This window comes from Thunnus albacares, chromosome 14, assembly GCF_914725855.1.
Source record: "Thunnus albacares chromosome 14, fThuAlb1.1, whole genome shotgun sequence".
In the NCBI taxonomy this organism is placed as follows: domain Eukaryota; kingdom Metazoa; phylum Chordata; class Actinopteri; order Scombriformes; family Scombridae; genus Thunnus; species Thunnus albacares.
This window is the reverse complement of record NC_058119.1, coordinates 29,570,030-29,587,894: the sequence shown is the minus strand read 5'-3', so window position 1 is coordinate 29,587,894 and position 17,865 is coordinate 29,570,030. Positions and strand designations below refer to the sequence as shown.

At 43.4% G+C, this 17,865-nt stretch overlaps 1 protein-coding gene across 1 annotated transcript in view; it reads left to right on the top strand.

The window, feature by feature from the left end:
- The window catches only part of slc30a6 (solute carrier family 30 member 6), a 64,016-nt gene that overhangs the window by 3,979 nt on the left and 42,172 nt on the right, over window positions 1-17,865 (top strand). The window contains exons 3-4 of the mRNA XM_044372188.1: window positions 95-181; window positions 8,164-8,248. Of these exons, the coding sequence (XP_044228123.1) occupies window positions 95-181; window positions 8,164-8,248 (172 nt within the window). The remainder of the gene's footprint in view (window positions 1-94; window positions 182-8,163; window positions 8,249-17,865) is intronic.

Here is a 17,865-nt window from a genome sequence, read left to right as displayed (position 1 = left end):
GCCTCTGTTTTATTTCTGCTGCACACTCTCTCTCTCTCTGTTAAATGTGATTAAATTATCTATATAATTATAATTCATATATGTTGATTTGCAGGGCACCATCCATCCGTTCAGGAAGACACACAGATCCATCTTTGGGAAACTCCAGCAAGAGTTCAGACTGGTTTCTTCAGATCGACGGGTGAGTTTGGGTTAAAAACTGTCCTGATGTCAGACGTTAGAACGACTCGTGTCGTCTCTGCTATTCTTCTTTTTTTTTATTATTATTATTTTTATTATCCAAATCTGCCCGGTTGTCATCATCTGAACCTCCTGTTGGATTTCACTCAGTCGTTAGCGGAGAATCCTCACTTTATAATCCCATTAAACTGTAAGCTGGTTTAGATTCTGTGTCTCATAAACAGAGTCAAACTCAAACACCTCCAGTAATCCTGTTTTCCTAGTAGGTCACCATGTTCTAGTGAAAGCAGCGGGGATGAAGCCCTCAGAGCGAAACGCCGGGCGCCGCTTCACTCTGTCGGACACGTTGACCTGTGGTCGTCACCCTGTTTTAATAAAATGCTCCTTTAGACTCACAGGTCTAAAACGCGTCGCCCGTAGAGACGGAGGAGCTTCGGTTCCAGTCAGGCGTCTCCTGGACATAAATGTAAGGGGTGCAGGTTTGTTAGCGGCCGTTATCGCCGCCGTTCAAGCAACTGCCGTGTGTTTAGAAATCCTGAAAGACTGTCCGGTATCACGAGACTAAAGGTCCTTTACTGTGGTTCCCATCAGACACTCAGCAGGTCCACGCAGAAGCTGCGGGTTTTTTTTACAGTTTTCAACTCTGATCCAGAGTAGTTTTTTTTACTTGTAATGTGATAACAAAGATTGTTTTTGAGCCAAAATAAGCAGACAAACAATATATTAAAACAACCTAAATTGACCTGAAGCAGGCTGAAAGAAATATTTAGTAGATTTTTAGTAGAACCGTTGTTTTATTTCATCACAAACATTTCAAAACAAAGTGTTTGTTGGAAAAGTCGACCAGCATAAAATGCAAGGTTCAATGTGGAGCAGAGAGAGAACATTAATCATCTCCCAACAATTAACACAACACATAAACAAACAAACACATAAATAAATAACTGGTACGACCCTTTGACCTCAACTTCAACATGACACTCAAACATAAAACAGCAGCATCTCTATTGGTTTAAAATCTGTGGAGGTGTCGTCTGAGTTCTGCAGACGCTCATCAGGTGTTACGAAGTATTCTGTGACCCAGCAATGAGAGTCGACTCAGACTTTTACAGTCAAATCGCAGCTCGACATCATGACAGGATGCAAACTTTAACAGATTCTCGTCTCTAAATGATCTGAACACATAACTGTGATGGAAACGGAGCGACTGTGTTTCCTGCTTCGACTCCGCGACTGACTCCGCTGTCAGCAGCCAATCAGGAGAGACGCTCCCCGGTGCTTTTTTGGATTTTTATAGCCGAACTGAAACCGAGACGCACTGTGTGGAAATCTGAATCTTTCACATCACAGATGATGAACAACAGCATTAAAACGCCAGTCATGCAGCTAAAACATGAGACTCATGCGGGCCGTTAAATCATTTTAGTGCAGGGGCGGCTGCTCTGCAGGTGCGCTTGTTTTTACTGTAACCGGGTAACCTGATGCACCAGATGGTCTGACGTCTCTGGAAACAGTTTGGAAAAGAGCAGACACACACAAAAAAAATACTTGACAGGTGATTGGATGAACCGTCTGTCTAATAACCTGAAATATCGCTGCTACAAACATATTGATCATATCACCACAGAGTCAGCCTGGATGCATTTCACATGCTTTGTATCCTGCGCTGCGTTAGCTTATAATGCTAATAATGCTAATAATAATAGCATCCACATTATTAATCTCCCAGTGTCTGGAAGCACGGAGCCCCATCATGCATTAACAACTAAAACTTTCTCATAATATAAGAAATAAATGTAAATAAGTTAATAATTCATAATAATTACGAGATAAAGCCTCCATTTTTCTTTCTTTACTTCCATACAAACTTCCGGTGATGTTTGTTGTTTCTGTAAAGATTAGTTCATCCTCACAGTTTTCTTCCTCATCTGCTTCAGTGCTTTGTGCAGTAAAGATTATTGATTATCTTATAGCATTCTGGGTAAAAAATAAAAAGGAAGAAGAAGAAGGATTGTTTAGCTGCTCAACAGACTCTTTAAACGAAGGATAAAAGCTTAAATCTGTAAGTTAGTCATTTTATTTTCCTGTGGTGGTGAATCCCCAGATATTACACAGTCTGCAGGTCATTCCTGAAGATTACAGTCGGTTAAAGTCTGCAGTAAAACACCAGAACGAGTAATTCTGCCGAGCAAGTCAGTCACAGAAAACCAGCGAAGAAGAAGAAACAATAAACTGTTTCCGTCTCTGCAGCGGCTTCCTGACGTTTAGTTTATCGCAGCAGATTCCAACAGTCTGAGCAGAGAAAGGAGGCAGATCAGCTGCGTTTAACTCGCATGAAGCCGTCCGACGTTGTTGTTGTTGTTGTGTTTCTTCTTCTACTGCCACCGTCTGCTGCCGCCAAAGCTCCGTTTTCAGGGGAGAAGAACGCTGTTTTAGTCTGGACGGAGTAGCTGAAATGTAGAGAGAAAGATGCGTTTAACAAGTTAGCCGGCTTAGTGTGGACATGATGTGTGTTAAAAGATATTTCGCCTGGTTAAATGAAGTTATTAAAGTTCTGGTCTGATTCATTCTCCACTTATTCCTCGTCTCCTAATAAACTCCTCCTCCTCAGAATCAGCTGAAGCTCTGTGTGAATGTTTGTGCTGCGTTCGGTGGTCGGTCGGTCGGTCGGTCAGGTTTTCTCTCACACTTTTTCCAGCAGCGATGAATATTTCATAATGAATCAAATGCCAAGAAGGAGCAGAGAACCTGAACTTTAGTCACTGCAGGCTGCCTGATCAACATAAATTAAATATTCCACCTTGGCAGCAACACTAAACCTGCTGTTATAAAAACAGAGTTCGTCCTAATTTCCAGGTTTAGTTCAAATGCTTGGAATGATTTTTATTCCTCCTGAAATTAGACGACATGGTTTAAAAAAACAGGGACAGATGTGGAGTCTGAGTAAAAAAAACTGCATCCAGTGGAAACAGGAGAGACATGATGATGAAGGTGAAGGCCTCTCAGACGTTATTGTGTGTGTGTGTGTGTGTCAGTGTTATTGTGCTATAATCCACTTTGACCACACGCTGGCGGGGGGTCTCGCCTTCTCATAGAGGCTGGGATTGGATTACACGGTGTCGTACACGGCTTAGAGACCAAACACAGTTCAAAACCGCCGAAAGTCGAGATGTGCTTCCTCAGCGCCTCGCCGTCGGCCCTCGTCCTCGTCCTCGTGCCGCGTCTCGTGTCGTCTCGTGTCGTCTCGTGTCTCCCGTTACCTTTTGGTGTTGTGAAATCAAACTGTGAGTGTTGTCAACATCTGATTCCAGGTACAGTTTTTTGACTGATACAGGAGGAGTTTTATTTTACAGCGGAGTGGCTGATACCGGATACTTTCTGCTGATGTCTGTCGTCTGTAAATCTGGAAACGTTTTCATGCAGGAAGTGTTTCTCTCTGTGTTGAAGGAGTCTTCGCTGTCCTCTCTCTGTCCTCCGTTTCCCTCTTAAATGTGTTCATTTAATACACACAAAGCAAACTAATGAAAGGTTATCATCATGCTTTAATGGAAGATTATCATATAATAATACTTTATATTTGTTACACATTTCATACAAAAAGATGCAGCATAATGTGCCTCACAAAACATGAAAAACATTAAAAATTATGTTAAAAAGAGACTTAAAAACTATTTTATTCATTATCGATTAATCTGTAGATTATCCTCTCGATTAATCGATGTTGTTTGGTTCAGAAAATGTCGATCAGCTGTTTCCCAAAACCCAAGACGACGTTCTGAAATGTCTTATATCAGCCCCAAACCCAAAGATATTCAGTTTACTGTCATAGAGACTAAAGAAAGAAAGAAAATATTCACATTTCAGAAGCTGGAATCAGAGAATGACTCCAAACGATTAATCGATTATCAAACTAGTCGGGGATTAATTTTAATAGTTGGCAGATAATTGTTTAGTTGTTGAAGCTCTAATTAATAGTGAATAAAATGACTGTAGTGATACTGTAAGTCAGGTTAAAACCAGGAATCTGTCTATAACAGGTCAGGTACATCATAAATATTAATAAAAGGCTAAATTTGAGCATTAAAAATACGGATTACTCGGATTATAGAGGAAGATTGACAGCAGTAGTTGCTTCCTGTTTTTACTGATCTGCAGTAGTTGTGTGAATACAAACACGTTATTCTGCAAAGTACAAATAGTTGTTTGTTTTTACGAATATTTGTTTCAACCAAATATTTTAAAAATTATTTTTTTTCGGGGAAAAAAACCACTCAACACTATCTCAGTGTCTCTCCTCTGCTCCGCTGTGACGTCTGTCAGCAGGTCTTAACGAGGGGAGTCACATCCACCTGCTGCATGACGCACATTTCCTTATTTGGACGTCACTTCCAGAGCTGGAGGTGTTCCCCAGAGATAAAACTGAACTACTGACACACGCTTCATGAACAATTTCTAAAATTAAAAGCGTAATAAAAACAAAAACAGGATTTTTAAGCCTCTTTCCACTTTTATTCGAATACAAATACAAATAGTTTTGCTGCCTCAACAAATACAGATACTGATACAGATACAGATACTGAGATCTCTGCTCAAGTTAATCTGCTGAATTGACAGAAAGGTGTATTTTCAGATGAACGTTTCTCTTGTACATTACATACATATGTAGTGTTGTAGGTTGGTGGTTGAGCTCATCAGCTGCAGTAACTGAACGTCCTGATGAAAGTGGAGCATCAGGCCGTCAGCGGAGGGAGAAGACGTGACCGGAGGACGAGACAGCGAGACGACCGAGGCGTTATCTCGTTTCTGCTGCTGCTGCAGCAGCAACTGAGTCGGAAAACTCCTCCTCTGCCCGCGTTAACAGGCCTCCTCCTCCTCCTCCTCCGCCGCCACTGCCGCCTCCGCCGCCGCCGCCGCCGCTGATCCATTATGTAAATAGGTTTATTCTGAGAGAACACGGTCGCCCCGGAGACACAGAGCCTCCACGGCTATGATCTGACGAGAGGAAGAGCAGGAGAGGACGGGGTTTTTTTTCTGTCTGGTAAAAAATTCCTCCCAACCTCAAAGTCTTCTTCCTGCTCTGCCTCACGTCTTCTGGACCTAATGAGTCACGCCTTCTGCTCACCATGATGACACACATTTGCCCGATGATGCGGCAGTGGCAGTGGCAGCAACGGCGGCGGCTTGGCACGGCGCTTGATGATGATGCAATCAGGCCTGGCGTCAGCAGGGGCTCCATATTTTAATACAGTACCTGGTGACTGAGCTGCTGCTGCTGCAGCCCTGTCACTCTCAATGTCACATGTAACCTCGACACGCCGTCATGCCGCCAGACGGCCGGGGCCACGCCGCTGACGGACAGACGGGGGCAGCAGAGCGTCAGGATTTAACAACTCTGCTCCCGGCACTCTGTGTGTGTGTGTGTGTGTGTGTGTGTGTACGTGAAGGGGGGGGGGGGGGGGTTGGGAATGTTTTGGAGTGCTGTCTCTCTGTTTGCACACACAGACACACACACACATGCATGCACACACACACACACACACACACACACACACACTGTGGGTCTCCCATGCCTGTCGCTTGCTAGTGCTGTCACCAGACGCCCCAGTGCTGTCATAACACAGCACACCACAGTAATTGTAGATTTCACAGCACTCGGCGCTCCCTACCACGGCATATGAGTCCAACACGAAGTGACAGGCCAGGACACACACACACACACACACACACACACACACACACACACACACACACACACACTCGTTCCCTTGTTCCATTTCTTGTTTCTCTTCCCTGTGACACAAACACACACTCTCTCTCTCTCTCTCTGCTCACTGGGCGAGTTTAGATTTAAGGTTTTTTTTTTTTTTTTTTTCTTCATTGAAAATTCTGCTGAATTTACATCCCAGCAGACGGAGAAGAGACGGGATTGTTTGTTTGTTTGTTTGTTTGTTTGTTAGTAAATCAACGGTATCGGTGCTTTGTGTAAACGTTTAAACAACCTGTCTGAACGTTTTCTCAACGCAGTTTGTGTTTTCATTCATCTGCTGAAGTTTCTCTGAGTTCACCTTTAAATATCAGTTTAACTAGTGAACCAACGAGCATCATGTGTGACATCACAAACACTGAGAATGAAGTTACAGGACGAGACGTCTGGTGTTAATCAACAGTGTTTCCAGGTTCAGAGATGTTCTGGATGTTTGCATTGAGGGGAAAGGAGGAGATGTCATCATTCATTCAGTCTTTAAGTTCTTTAGATGATTCAATCTACACATCTACAATATAAATATGATTAAATATAAATATATAAACCTGATTAAACTTAACTAGAGCTGCAACGACGATAAGTTAATTAATTGATGGACAGAAAATTAATCTGCAACTGTCGTGATTATTAATTAATCGTTTAGTTAATAATCAAGTCATTCTGTGATTCCAGCTTTATAAATGTGAATATTTTCTGGTTTCTTTAATCTTTATGACAGTAAACTGAAGATCTTTGAGTCGTGGACAAAATAAAACGTTTGAAGACGTCGTCTTTTTCAAATTTTTCACCTTTTTCTGACATTTTATAGCTCAAACGACTAATCGATAAATAGAGAACATGATTGACAGGTTTGATCAAACCATAAACATATAGAGCAGATCATCCATTCAGAAGTAGAAAGACTGATATTATTATATTTTTATAATCCAGGTTTGTCCTGAAATAGAAAACATGTTCAATCTGTCATTCACCTTAAAGAGTAATAATGTGTCTGCAGGTCTTAAATAATCATCAATAATAATCAATGAATGATGTTTTGTGATGCATTTTTTGATGCATGTAAGAATTTTGGGGTTGTTTTTAGCTTTATTTCCTCCTCTGTAGTTGAGTTATTTCTCTGTTTCAGTGTTTAAATAGTGAATATCTAAATAACTTGACTCCTGCATATAACTGATGAGCAGCTCTCTGCTCTCTGGACGTGACCTTCCCCTCAGCTGCTGTTTCTCTGATGAACTGATTCAGACTGTAGTGAACATGTTAGACCACACGGCCGGTCAGCAGAGAACTCGCCCCCCCCCCCCCCCCCCCCCCCCCCGGCGGAGCGGGTCAGCTGCTGCAGGTCGACGGCTGCGGGTCGACGGCAGGGCAGGAAGCTCGCTCTCAATCCTGTGGTCAACACCCCAGCGACGGCCCCCCGCTCGGTTTGTAGGTCTGGATTGAGATTAGACGGCGAGCTGGTCACCTGCCAGAGCGTCCCGCTACAGGACGCCAACCGACAGCCGGAGCTCTGGAGGAGGAGGAGGAGGAGGAGGAGGAGGAGGAGGAGGAGGAGGAGGATTGATCAGTCAATCTTGTTTTGTGTTGAGCAAGTGTCCAAAACCCAAAAATATTCAATTTACTGTCAAAATATTCACATTTAAGAAGCTGGAATCAGAGAATTTTGACTTTTTTTCTTTAAAAAAAGACTCAAAACAATTAATCAATTATAAAAATAGTTGATATTTGTAATTACACTATTGACGGTACTTCATAGCTGTGGTACTTTTTTGAGAAACATCTAATATTTCGTTCTTTTAGCGTCTTTTCTCCCATCGAATCACAAAGTTTTGACCTGGTGGAAGCAGCTGCTGTAACGGAGCCCAGTTGTTTTAAAATATGGAAAGTCATTTTTTCCAGAGAGACAGATGAAAGAAACGCTGAGAGAGGAATGACATTTGAGTTACAGAAGCTGGTGGAACAGAGGCTAGACAGGAAATGACATCATGACTTCGGCTCTTTCTCTCTCTCACTTTTTATTTCCCAGAAGTCTTTGAGCAGCCAGCAGAGATTCATCCATCTGTCTGTCTGTCTTAAAAGAAAACATTACGCTGATATCTCCCATCACCCCGTGTGTAAACTGAGCGACCTCCGTTGGGCCTCGACCCAAAGGTTGAGCCACTCTGCTCCTCGTCTTATTGTTCTGTAAATGTTTTTTTTGTTTGTTTGTTTGTCGTTTTCAGTCGTGGAGGATCCTGCTGTTCGGGGTTCTCAACCTGCTGTGTACCGGCTGTCTGCTGATGTGGTGCAGCTCCACCAACAGCATGGGTGAGCACACACACACACACACACACACACACACACACGCTAGTACAAAAAAACAAACAAACACACGCGGTGACAGAGCGACATGCAGATAGACACATGCAAACTGACACACACACACACACACACACAGACTGACAGAAAGAAAACACACTTTGAGACTCGGACACAGACGTTAACAGGCGGAGATATCTGTCTATACACAGTAAACACAGATTGACAGTTACACACACACACACACACATGCACGTGCACAGAGAAGTGTGTGTGTGTGTGCTGCAGGTTGAAGCACACACTGTGAACAAGTCTTTAGGAAGTGTGTTAGCAGTGTCGTCTCACCACAGGGGTTCAGACTGATCCTGCTGCTGCTGCTGGTGTGTGTGTGTGACTCTTTGTGTGTGTGTGTGTGTGTGTGTGTGTGTGTGTGTTGGGGGGAGGGAGGGGGGGGAGGGGGGGTCACCTCAGTCAAAATATGGCATTTTAAAGGGCACGTCGTAGAAACAGAGTCCTTCACAGCGTCTGTTTTCACCCTCTGGTGCTACGACACAGAGAACACATCTGTCATATTGACGAGGGCCTGACATCCATCGCAGTTTACAGAACCACCTCCTGCTTCAAGTTTGACCTACTGCGCTTACCGTAGCTACACACACACACACACACACACACACACACACACACACACACACACACACACACACACACACACACACACGGTTCTCCTGAGCATTGAGGGATTATTACCAATATGACCAAAAGTTTGACCCACAGATGAAGTGGTTGAGATCATCTGGATGAACATCTGGTCTGACTGCTGTTTGTCACCAACGTCCCAAATACCAATTAGGATTATTTTAATTATCGATTGATCTGCCAATTATTCTCTCAATTGATTAATTAATTATTTTGTCAGTTTTGGAGACTAATTGTTGCAGCTCTAATGCTAATTAACAAAAAATATTTCTCGTATTGTGAAGGAAGAAGATGAGATTAGAGCTGATCAGATGATAAATTGATACTGTTACTACTGTTTTGATAAGGGATCAATCATTTTAAGTCATTATTTAAGAAAAAAAAAAGCCAAATTTCACTGTTTCAGCTTCTCCAGTGTGAATATTTTGTGGTCTCTTTCTTCTTCTATGATAATAAAGTGAATATTTTGGGTTTGTGGCCTGTTGATCAGACATTTGAGGACGTTTGTTGCAGCCCTTCTTTAGATCATAAAACCGTTACGTGTCAGTGTTTTTCCCGTCTGCTACGTCAGGACGCTGTCGTTTCCAGATGTTTTCATTTTTGGAGGAGGATTTCAGAACGATCAGCTGTGAGCGGTCTTTAGTTTAAACCAGAGACGAGGACGTTGATGTGGAGCAGATAAAGACCTACATCAGGCTCTGATTGATGCTGCCTCCAGTCATAACATGTCACATTCTCCTGATGTTATGATGATGACTCGTCTGTTTCAGGGTGTTTTTAAACCTGTGTAGTTCAGTCTGGAGGGTTTTTCCTCCCCGGGTACGATGCATTTGGGCAGAGACCCTCAGAGGAAGTGGTCTCAGTCCAGACACCAACAAATTCTGGAGCATCTGATTGACTACAAGGCTGCAAGTTTGAGCTAAAGGGCTCCCGTAGCCAGATGTGCTTCGAGTGAAATCAACAGTTACTTGCAGCTGGAGAACTTGATATCAGGAGCTTCTTCCTGTGTTTACGTCCTCTCTCCCGCCCCAAACACATCTGACCAATGAGAGGAGAGAACGCTCTCATCTGGCTTTTTAATGATGCGTTTTGGTTCACGTGGATTCACCAACTCATCACTGATTCAGACCAGAACCAACAAACTGTAGTTTTCCTGCTTTGAGTCCAAACACTGCTGCAGAAAATCACTTCCTGTTCTAGAAACATGAAGTATGGAGAGTTTTGTGTTTTAAGCATTTTGAATATCTGCATGAATTATTGTCTGTCACTAGTGTCCATAAATACCTGTGTGTGTGTGTGTGTGTGTGTGTGTGTGTGTGTGTGTGTGTGTGTGTGTGTGTTACCTAGTGGACTGTGTGAGCAGAACAGCAGCACTTAAAACCATTTCTCTGCCTCAGCTGAGCTGTCCACTGGCTTCACTCTGGACGATGTGACAAGCGTATATTTAGGACGCCTAAAAGAAACACACACACACACACACACACACACACACACACACACACACAGGGGGGGCCAGATTTAAACTCACATACAGGGAGCGGTTCTCACAGGTATGCGAAGGCCAAATTTAAAGGTAAAGAGGATGTAACAGTGCAATGAAATAGCTTTTAAAATGAGCTTGTAGACGTCATCAGAATCACAGCGTGTCACATGCTGAGGTTAAGGTCAAAGGTCAAGCATCCAACAGAGGTCAGTTTAGAGTCTTTCTGTGTGTATCATCCTTTAATTTCTCTGTAAAAAGTCAAGTTTGAATGAATTCAAACGAACCAGCGAGTCATTTGAAGTGAGTAAAGCAGCTGTCTGAAGCTTTCTTTGTTGGTAATTTTGCCATCAACATATTTCTGTCTGTGTGTCTCTGACTGATCGAGTCCCGCAGACAGATGTGCAGTGAGACAGCGGGCTCAGAGTGTTTATGGTCAGCGAGGTTCGTGTCTGCCACCAACATTAAATCCTCTCAGGGATTCCATCACTCAGGAAAAAACTGCTGCCATGAAAAGAACAACATGCAACCTTATCCCTGCTCACCCGCTCCGCCTGCAAGAACACACACACACACACACACACACACACACACACACACACACACACACACACACACAGAGAGAGAGAGAGAGAGTGGTGGCGTCGGGTGTCGTGCAGACAGGAAGCGGAGGACAGAGGTATCGAACAAACAGGGAGGGAGGAGAGGGGGGGGGAAGGCGACACCGCCGTCGATACTCGTCCCCCCAGTCAGAACAACAGCAGACAGACAGACAGACAGCGGCCGGGTCTCAATACTGTCAGTCATTTTCCTTCTGATTTACACACACACACAACCAGTTCCACCAGTTCTGTCCTCTCAGTGCAGTTCGGAGGTTTTTTCTCACTTCTCATTATGTCCTCTGTGAAGGACACACAGACAACATTCAACACAACATACTAAGACTGAAATGTCATGACAACATGCACACACATGCTCAGTCAGACAGTAATCTAGATGAAAGCCGGCGACATCAGCTGTCCGCAGTCACGACATCCTGTAAACTGCACAGTGAAAACGACTGTTCACCTCAATAAACTTCAATAAACTGATCGCCACCTTTAATAACCTTCTAACTAACAGTCGTTTGGTTGCTTTTATTAAGCAGGTTTAAAAAAAAACAACACACACACACACACATAATAAGGCACTTTAAAGGGAGCGCTGGTTAGCTTAGCATGTAGCCCGGCCTGTGCTACCGATGGGAGCTTAGGCGCCATCGCTGAGTGGACAGTAGCGTGTAATCCGTTGATGACAGCTGTAGAAGATGTTAGCATTACCGAAGCTTGTAAATAAACTTAAAAACGTTCTAGTTGCTAGCTGCTAGTTAGCTTACAGCCAGTTTGTGGTGAATAAATATAAAGTTGCACGACTAACACAGACGAAAATTCACTTTGCGTTCTGACTGAACACACGGTAAGAATCGATTCAACGTAAATGCTTAACAGTGTTGCAGAAACATGAGAATAATATGAGAGTACAGGGATATAATGGACATCTTGCTGTTGCTATGGATACCGGCGTGATGTACGTTTATTATGGGATAGAAGGAGCTGAGTATCACGCAGCCAGACGTCTCCGCTCTGCTGTGATAAAAAAAAAAAAACGAGGTTCAGTCTCATTATTCTCATCCACTGTTAGCCGTCATTCCTAAACACTGACTGTGTGTGTGTGTGTGTGTGTGTGTGTGTGTGTGTGTGTGTGTGTGGTTATACAGTATGCTTTAGTATGGCTGTGTGTGTGTGTGTGTGTGTTGTACTCTTGTGTCAGAGCCAATGAGATCTCTTCATCGTGTCCTTAGCTGTTGGCTAAAGACCCTGATGATGTGGAGCGTTCAGTGTTTGTCTTCCACCTCATTAGACGGAGACACACACACACACACACACACACACACACACACACACACACACACACACACACGTGTTGTGCTTGCATTACAACGTTTGCTTACCTCATGGACAAACAGATCTGCTCTTTTCAGGTTCACATCTACAGACGTTCACAGATGTTGTTTCATAACTGACAGTAGAGCTGCAAAGATTAATTGATTAGTTAATTGGCAGAACATTAATTGGTGAATATTTTGACAGAATAGTGACAGATATTTGCAGCTTCACAGATGTGAGAATTTGAAGCTTTTCTGTGTCGTACATGATGGTAAACTGAATATTTTGGGTTAATCAGACAAAACAAGACTGTTGAAGACGTCACTACAGGAATAAATAACTGACATAATGACAAAACCATTAATTGAGTTTATAATCGTTAGTTGCAGCCCTACCTTCAAACATTTTCTTAGAGTGTGATGTTAATCGTAATATTTTTATGCACATATATCTGCACTTTTACAGCAGATGATCTTCAGATATAAGAGGAGATGTTGCACGTCTTTTACATTTTATTTAACACAGGAAGTGCTGCATTCATATGAACATTAGTCATTCTGTCCTAGTTCAACACTTCAATCTGTAAAGTGAATGTTTGACCCGTTAAATACCAGAAGATATGACATATAATATTATCATTTCTGTACCGCATCATAGAGACATCATGGTTACATTTCTGCAGACTTGCACGCTTGTTACAACATCAAACGTGTCATTTGCAGGCGTCCTGTCACATTTTTATTCAGTTTAAATTAAAATCACTTCCTTATGAACTCTGTGTCTCTGCAGCAGCAGCAGGCTTGTACCGAATGGCTGCTCACCAAAACTTTGCTCTGCGCTCCACAAGACTAGTTCATGTTATGGATATGATTTGGATGTGATATCACCAAGCGCACACACACACACACACACACACACACGTGGACGCACACTGACGGCTATAGGCGCTCACGAGTAACCACGATTGGACGCTATATGAAAACGACGGTCCGTCTCTACTTTGCAGCGTGTGTAAGTCGGTCAGTTTGAACTGTTTGTGTGTTTGGAGAATGTGTACATCCCACGCCTCCAGTGCATTTCTGCCTTTAGTTCGTTTAAATGAAGCGTAACCCACATAGACGCCTGATGACACACACACACACACACACATGCACACGCACGTCCCCGTTGACCCCCCCTTTGCAAGTCTAATAACATGTTCTAGAGCAACTGACGCAGACGAAGCCTCGCGTACATTCTGTACATGCCGGCACTCTGCTGCAGGAACATATGCATGATAACACACACACACACACACACACACACACACACACACACTCTTAGCTCTTCTCTGGCCCCATTAGCTCATGACTAACAGCTTAACAGACGTGTAAATACACATACTATACAACACACACATCTGGTCGCATCTTCTCTTGGCTGTCAGCCTGTTTGCAAACACACACACACACACACACACACACACACACACACACACACAAACACACACATACATACACAAACACACACTCACACACTCACACACACACACACGCGGTGAGGCGGTTAACCCTTGGTCGACCTGTGAATCTGCTGAAAGAGATCATATGACCGCGGCTGCTTATCCAAACACACTGTTCCTGATCTCATTTCCTGTGTGTTTGTGTGTGTGTTTGTACACACAACACGTGTGTAAAAGTCTAGTTAGTGAAGAGAACATGGGACCAGATTGCAGTACGTGTGTGTGTGTGTGTGTGTGTGTGTGTGTGTGTGTGTGTGTGTGTGTGTGTGTGTGTGTGTGTATGAATCTTTTCCAGCTCACTGCCTGCGTGGGGAACATGGTGCAGACAGTATTTTGCACGTGTCTCTTCTGAGTTTTGTGAAGTGATAAAAGATGTTCGTGTTCTCAGATTCATCAGACTGCCCGTGTTGTGAATCACTGACCTTCACGCACGTTTCAGCCTCAATCCTGCGGATACGAAGCGTGACCTTTGACCGATTCTGAACATTTTTACGTCCGATCACCCTCATTAGAGTCGTGTTCATGTCCACCTAATGAATCCAGTATTCAGTCTCCTTTTAGGTCTGTAAAAACCATAGACTGTATGAAAATATGGACGTAGTTACTGTGACGTCACCCGTTGGCAGTACGTCATCTTGGCGTGACGCTGCTTAACTCCCAGCCAATCAAAAATGGGTAAAGAGGCGGGCCGAACAGCTGAAACAAGCCACCTAGCGGCTGGCGGACCTGTCACTCAAAGCAGCCATGTCCTTCATTATGCAGAACTTTACAGCTTAATAAAATTTAAACGGGTGAGTTATAAAAAAATTCACCCCCCGTACAGTTGTCATGAAAGAGGAAATTAGCTACAGAGACCAAAACTGTTGTTTGTACCAGGCTGTAAACATGTTTATTTCTGCTGTAAAGTTGGACATTTTAACATGGGGGTCTGTTGGAGCCTCAAGTGGTCATTTCAGCCCATACTCTTGTTGCTAAGGTGGTTGCTAAGGTGTTGCTAGATTTGAGCTCCAACATGTACGGATGGATTTGAGAAGTTGACATTTGGAGTAAAGAAGGAGAAAAAGAAGTGAAATCCTGCTACTATAGTTTGTTTACGTAGCCTCCGGAGCCGGAGGAAGCTTCCTGAAAGCTGACCAATCAGAACAGAGTGGGCTCATCAGGAGGCGGGGCCTTAAAGAGACAGGAGCTAAAACGGCCTGTTTCAGACAGAGGCTGAACTGAGGGGCTGCATAAAGGACCAGTAGAAGATAAATAAGGAGTTTTTAACTGGAAATCATGTAAAGATATTCCAGTAGAGCCCCAGAATATAAACATAGAGCTGGAAATGTGCAGAATATGTGTCCTTTAAAATCTTTTGTAATTGACTCAGTGATGACTCTTTAGTTCACTTCTACTCTTGTTGACTCATCCGAGCACATCAGGCTACAACCGTCACTGTGTGTGTGTGAAGAGTGTGTGTGTGTAAGTAAGTGCTGTTTAAGCAGAGTCGTTGTTGCACTGTTGCTGAAACATAATCTGATGATGATTCTACAAAACAACTCGTGTGTGTGTGTGTGTGTGTGTGTGTGTGTGTGTGTGTGTGTGTGTGTGTGTGTGTGTGTGTGCAGTCAGACTGGTCCTCCTGTATCAAATTGTGCAGTGGACAAACTGGATCAGCTTTCAGCCTTTAACAAAGTAAATACATCAGCTTTTTGTCTCACCAGACACACACACACACACACACACACACACACACACACACACACACACACACTGCAGCAGTTCAGGCATACTTGTATCCGTCCGTCTGTCTGTTTCCTTTTTTTTTTTTTTTACACACCAGCAGCCTTCCTCTGTGTGTCATTTAAACCATCTACTGCTCTCTCTATCTGACACACACACACCTCTCACCTCTGTCTGTCACCTGACCCCCCCCCTCCCCACCCACCCATCCACCCCCCCCACGCCCCCCCCCCCCCCGCCCCACCCTGCTGCTGGACCGTCTTACATCTCCACATCCTCCTCACACACCTGAGAGAACTTGCCCCGGTCGTAACCCTACAGGCAGCTGAAACGCATCATAAATCTTACATCACTTGCACTTTCACTTGAATTCTTTATTTTTGGGTAAAATCTGGTGAGGTTGTACTCCGGCCAGGCTGTCACTGTGTCTACCTGTATCCTTTACACTGGGACTCTTTATCCCATGATTTGAATGGACTCATATTCTGCACATTTCCAGGGTCTATATTTATATTCTAGAATATCTTCACATGATTTCCAGTTAAAAACTCCTTATTTATCTTCTACTGGTCCTTCATGCAGCCCCTCAGTTCAGCCTCTGTCTGAAACAGGCTGTTTTAGCTGCTGTCTCTTTAAGACCACTTTAGACTGAAGATTCTCAACGAGACAAGTTGAAACTTGCAACTACTTGCAATGTGCAACAATCTGAAACCTGCCAGTTTACACCGATGTGACTAGACGGGACGGTGTATTGTTTCCATAGCAACAAGTCTCTTTATTTCCGTTCTGACTGCCGACTTTTCAGGCTTTTTCTGTAGCCGGATAATTAGCAGGGAGGGTTGAGAATTTGCAAATTTCCTCAGACAGATTGATGATTGGTCGTCTCTTTCCTGCGTCCAGAACTCTGCCGTTTCAACCAGCTGACAGTCTGTAACTGACTTGACCAGCTGACTTCGCTACGAGCTGATTGGCTGTTGAAAAGGTGATGTGCCTCACGTTCTAAAACCAGCTACTTGTCGACTTGACCAGCTGAGTCTCAGGCGACGCCGTCAGCCGGCTTGAGTCGGCTTTCCCCGCGATGTTCTAAAACAGTTTCATCTTGCTGTGAATCTTTGATCTTCAGACGTTCCTCCCGATGAGCCCGCTCTCTCCTGATTGGTTAGCTTCTGATCTGATGTGAGATATGAGAGTGGACAACGCAAACAACACATGGAAAAACCTTAGCAACGACCTTAGCAACAAACAAACAAGCTCATCAGCAAAGATAGAAAAAAAACGTAGCTAACGAAGCGTTGAGAGCAGGTTGAAGCCCTGACTTTTGACTTGCAGGCAGCGTTTCTACACACGTTCATGTAAAGTTTTGGAACTTGTTTAACATCTGAACAGGATATAAATAACAGAAAACCACAAAAAGCAGAGCATGTCCCCTTTTAGTTGATTTATGTTCTAATATATCACAATATATAGTTAGTTTATTTAACCTTCATTAAAGCAGGAAGTCTCCTGAGATAAATGATCTCTTTTACCAGTGTTTTATTTCTCTGTTTATGTGACTGAACATGTTTGAAACCCTCTGAACGAGTGTATCCCCCCCCCCCCCCACCCTGTGTGTGTGTGTGCGTGCGTGTGTGTGTGTGCATGTGCGTGTGCGTGTGCGTGTGCGTGTGCGTGTGCGTGCGTGTGCGTGTCTCCAGCTGTTTTTCGGCCCAGAGCAGCGCTGAGAAACCAGGTCAAGTGTCTGTTCCACAGATGAATAAACACACCTCCTCTTCCTCATCATCCCCTTCCTCATCATCCTCTTCCTCATCATCCTCTTCCTCTTCTTCCTGCAGAAATTAAGACTGAACCAGTGATAAGAGAAGGAGTGTGTGTGTGTGTGTGTGTGTGTGTAAGTTTCATCGTGGGCTCACAGCGTAGGAGAGACAACGAAAAAAAGATTATTTTATTTAAAGCTGCAACTAATGGGGTTTTTTATTTCATTATTGATCAATCTGCTGGTTAATTGATTAGTTATTTGTTCCACAAAATGTTAGAAAAAGTCCAAGATGACGTCTTATTTTGTCCACAACATAAAGATGTTCAGTTTACTGTCATAAAGGACGAAAGAAACCAGAAAATATTCACATTATTTTTTCTTAAAAAAGGTCTCAAAACGTTTAATTATCAACATAGATGCTGATTAATTTAATAGCTGGCAACTAATCGATTATTCTGCTAATCGTTACAGCTCTAATTTTATTGTAGTATAGAAGATAAAAACTAGAAACATTTCTGACGTCGATACAAGTGAATCTGTAAA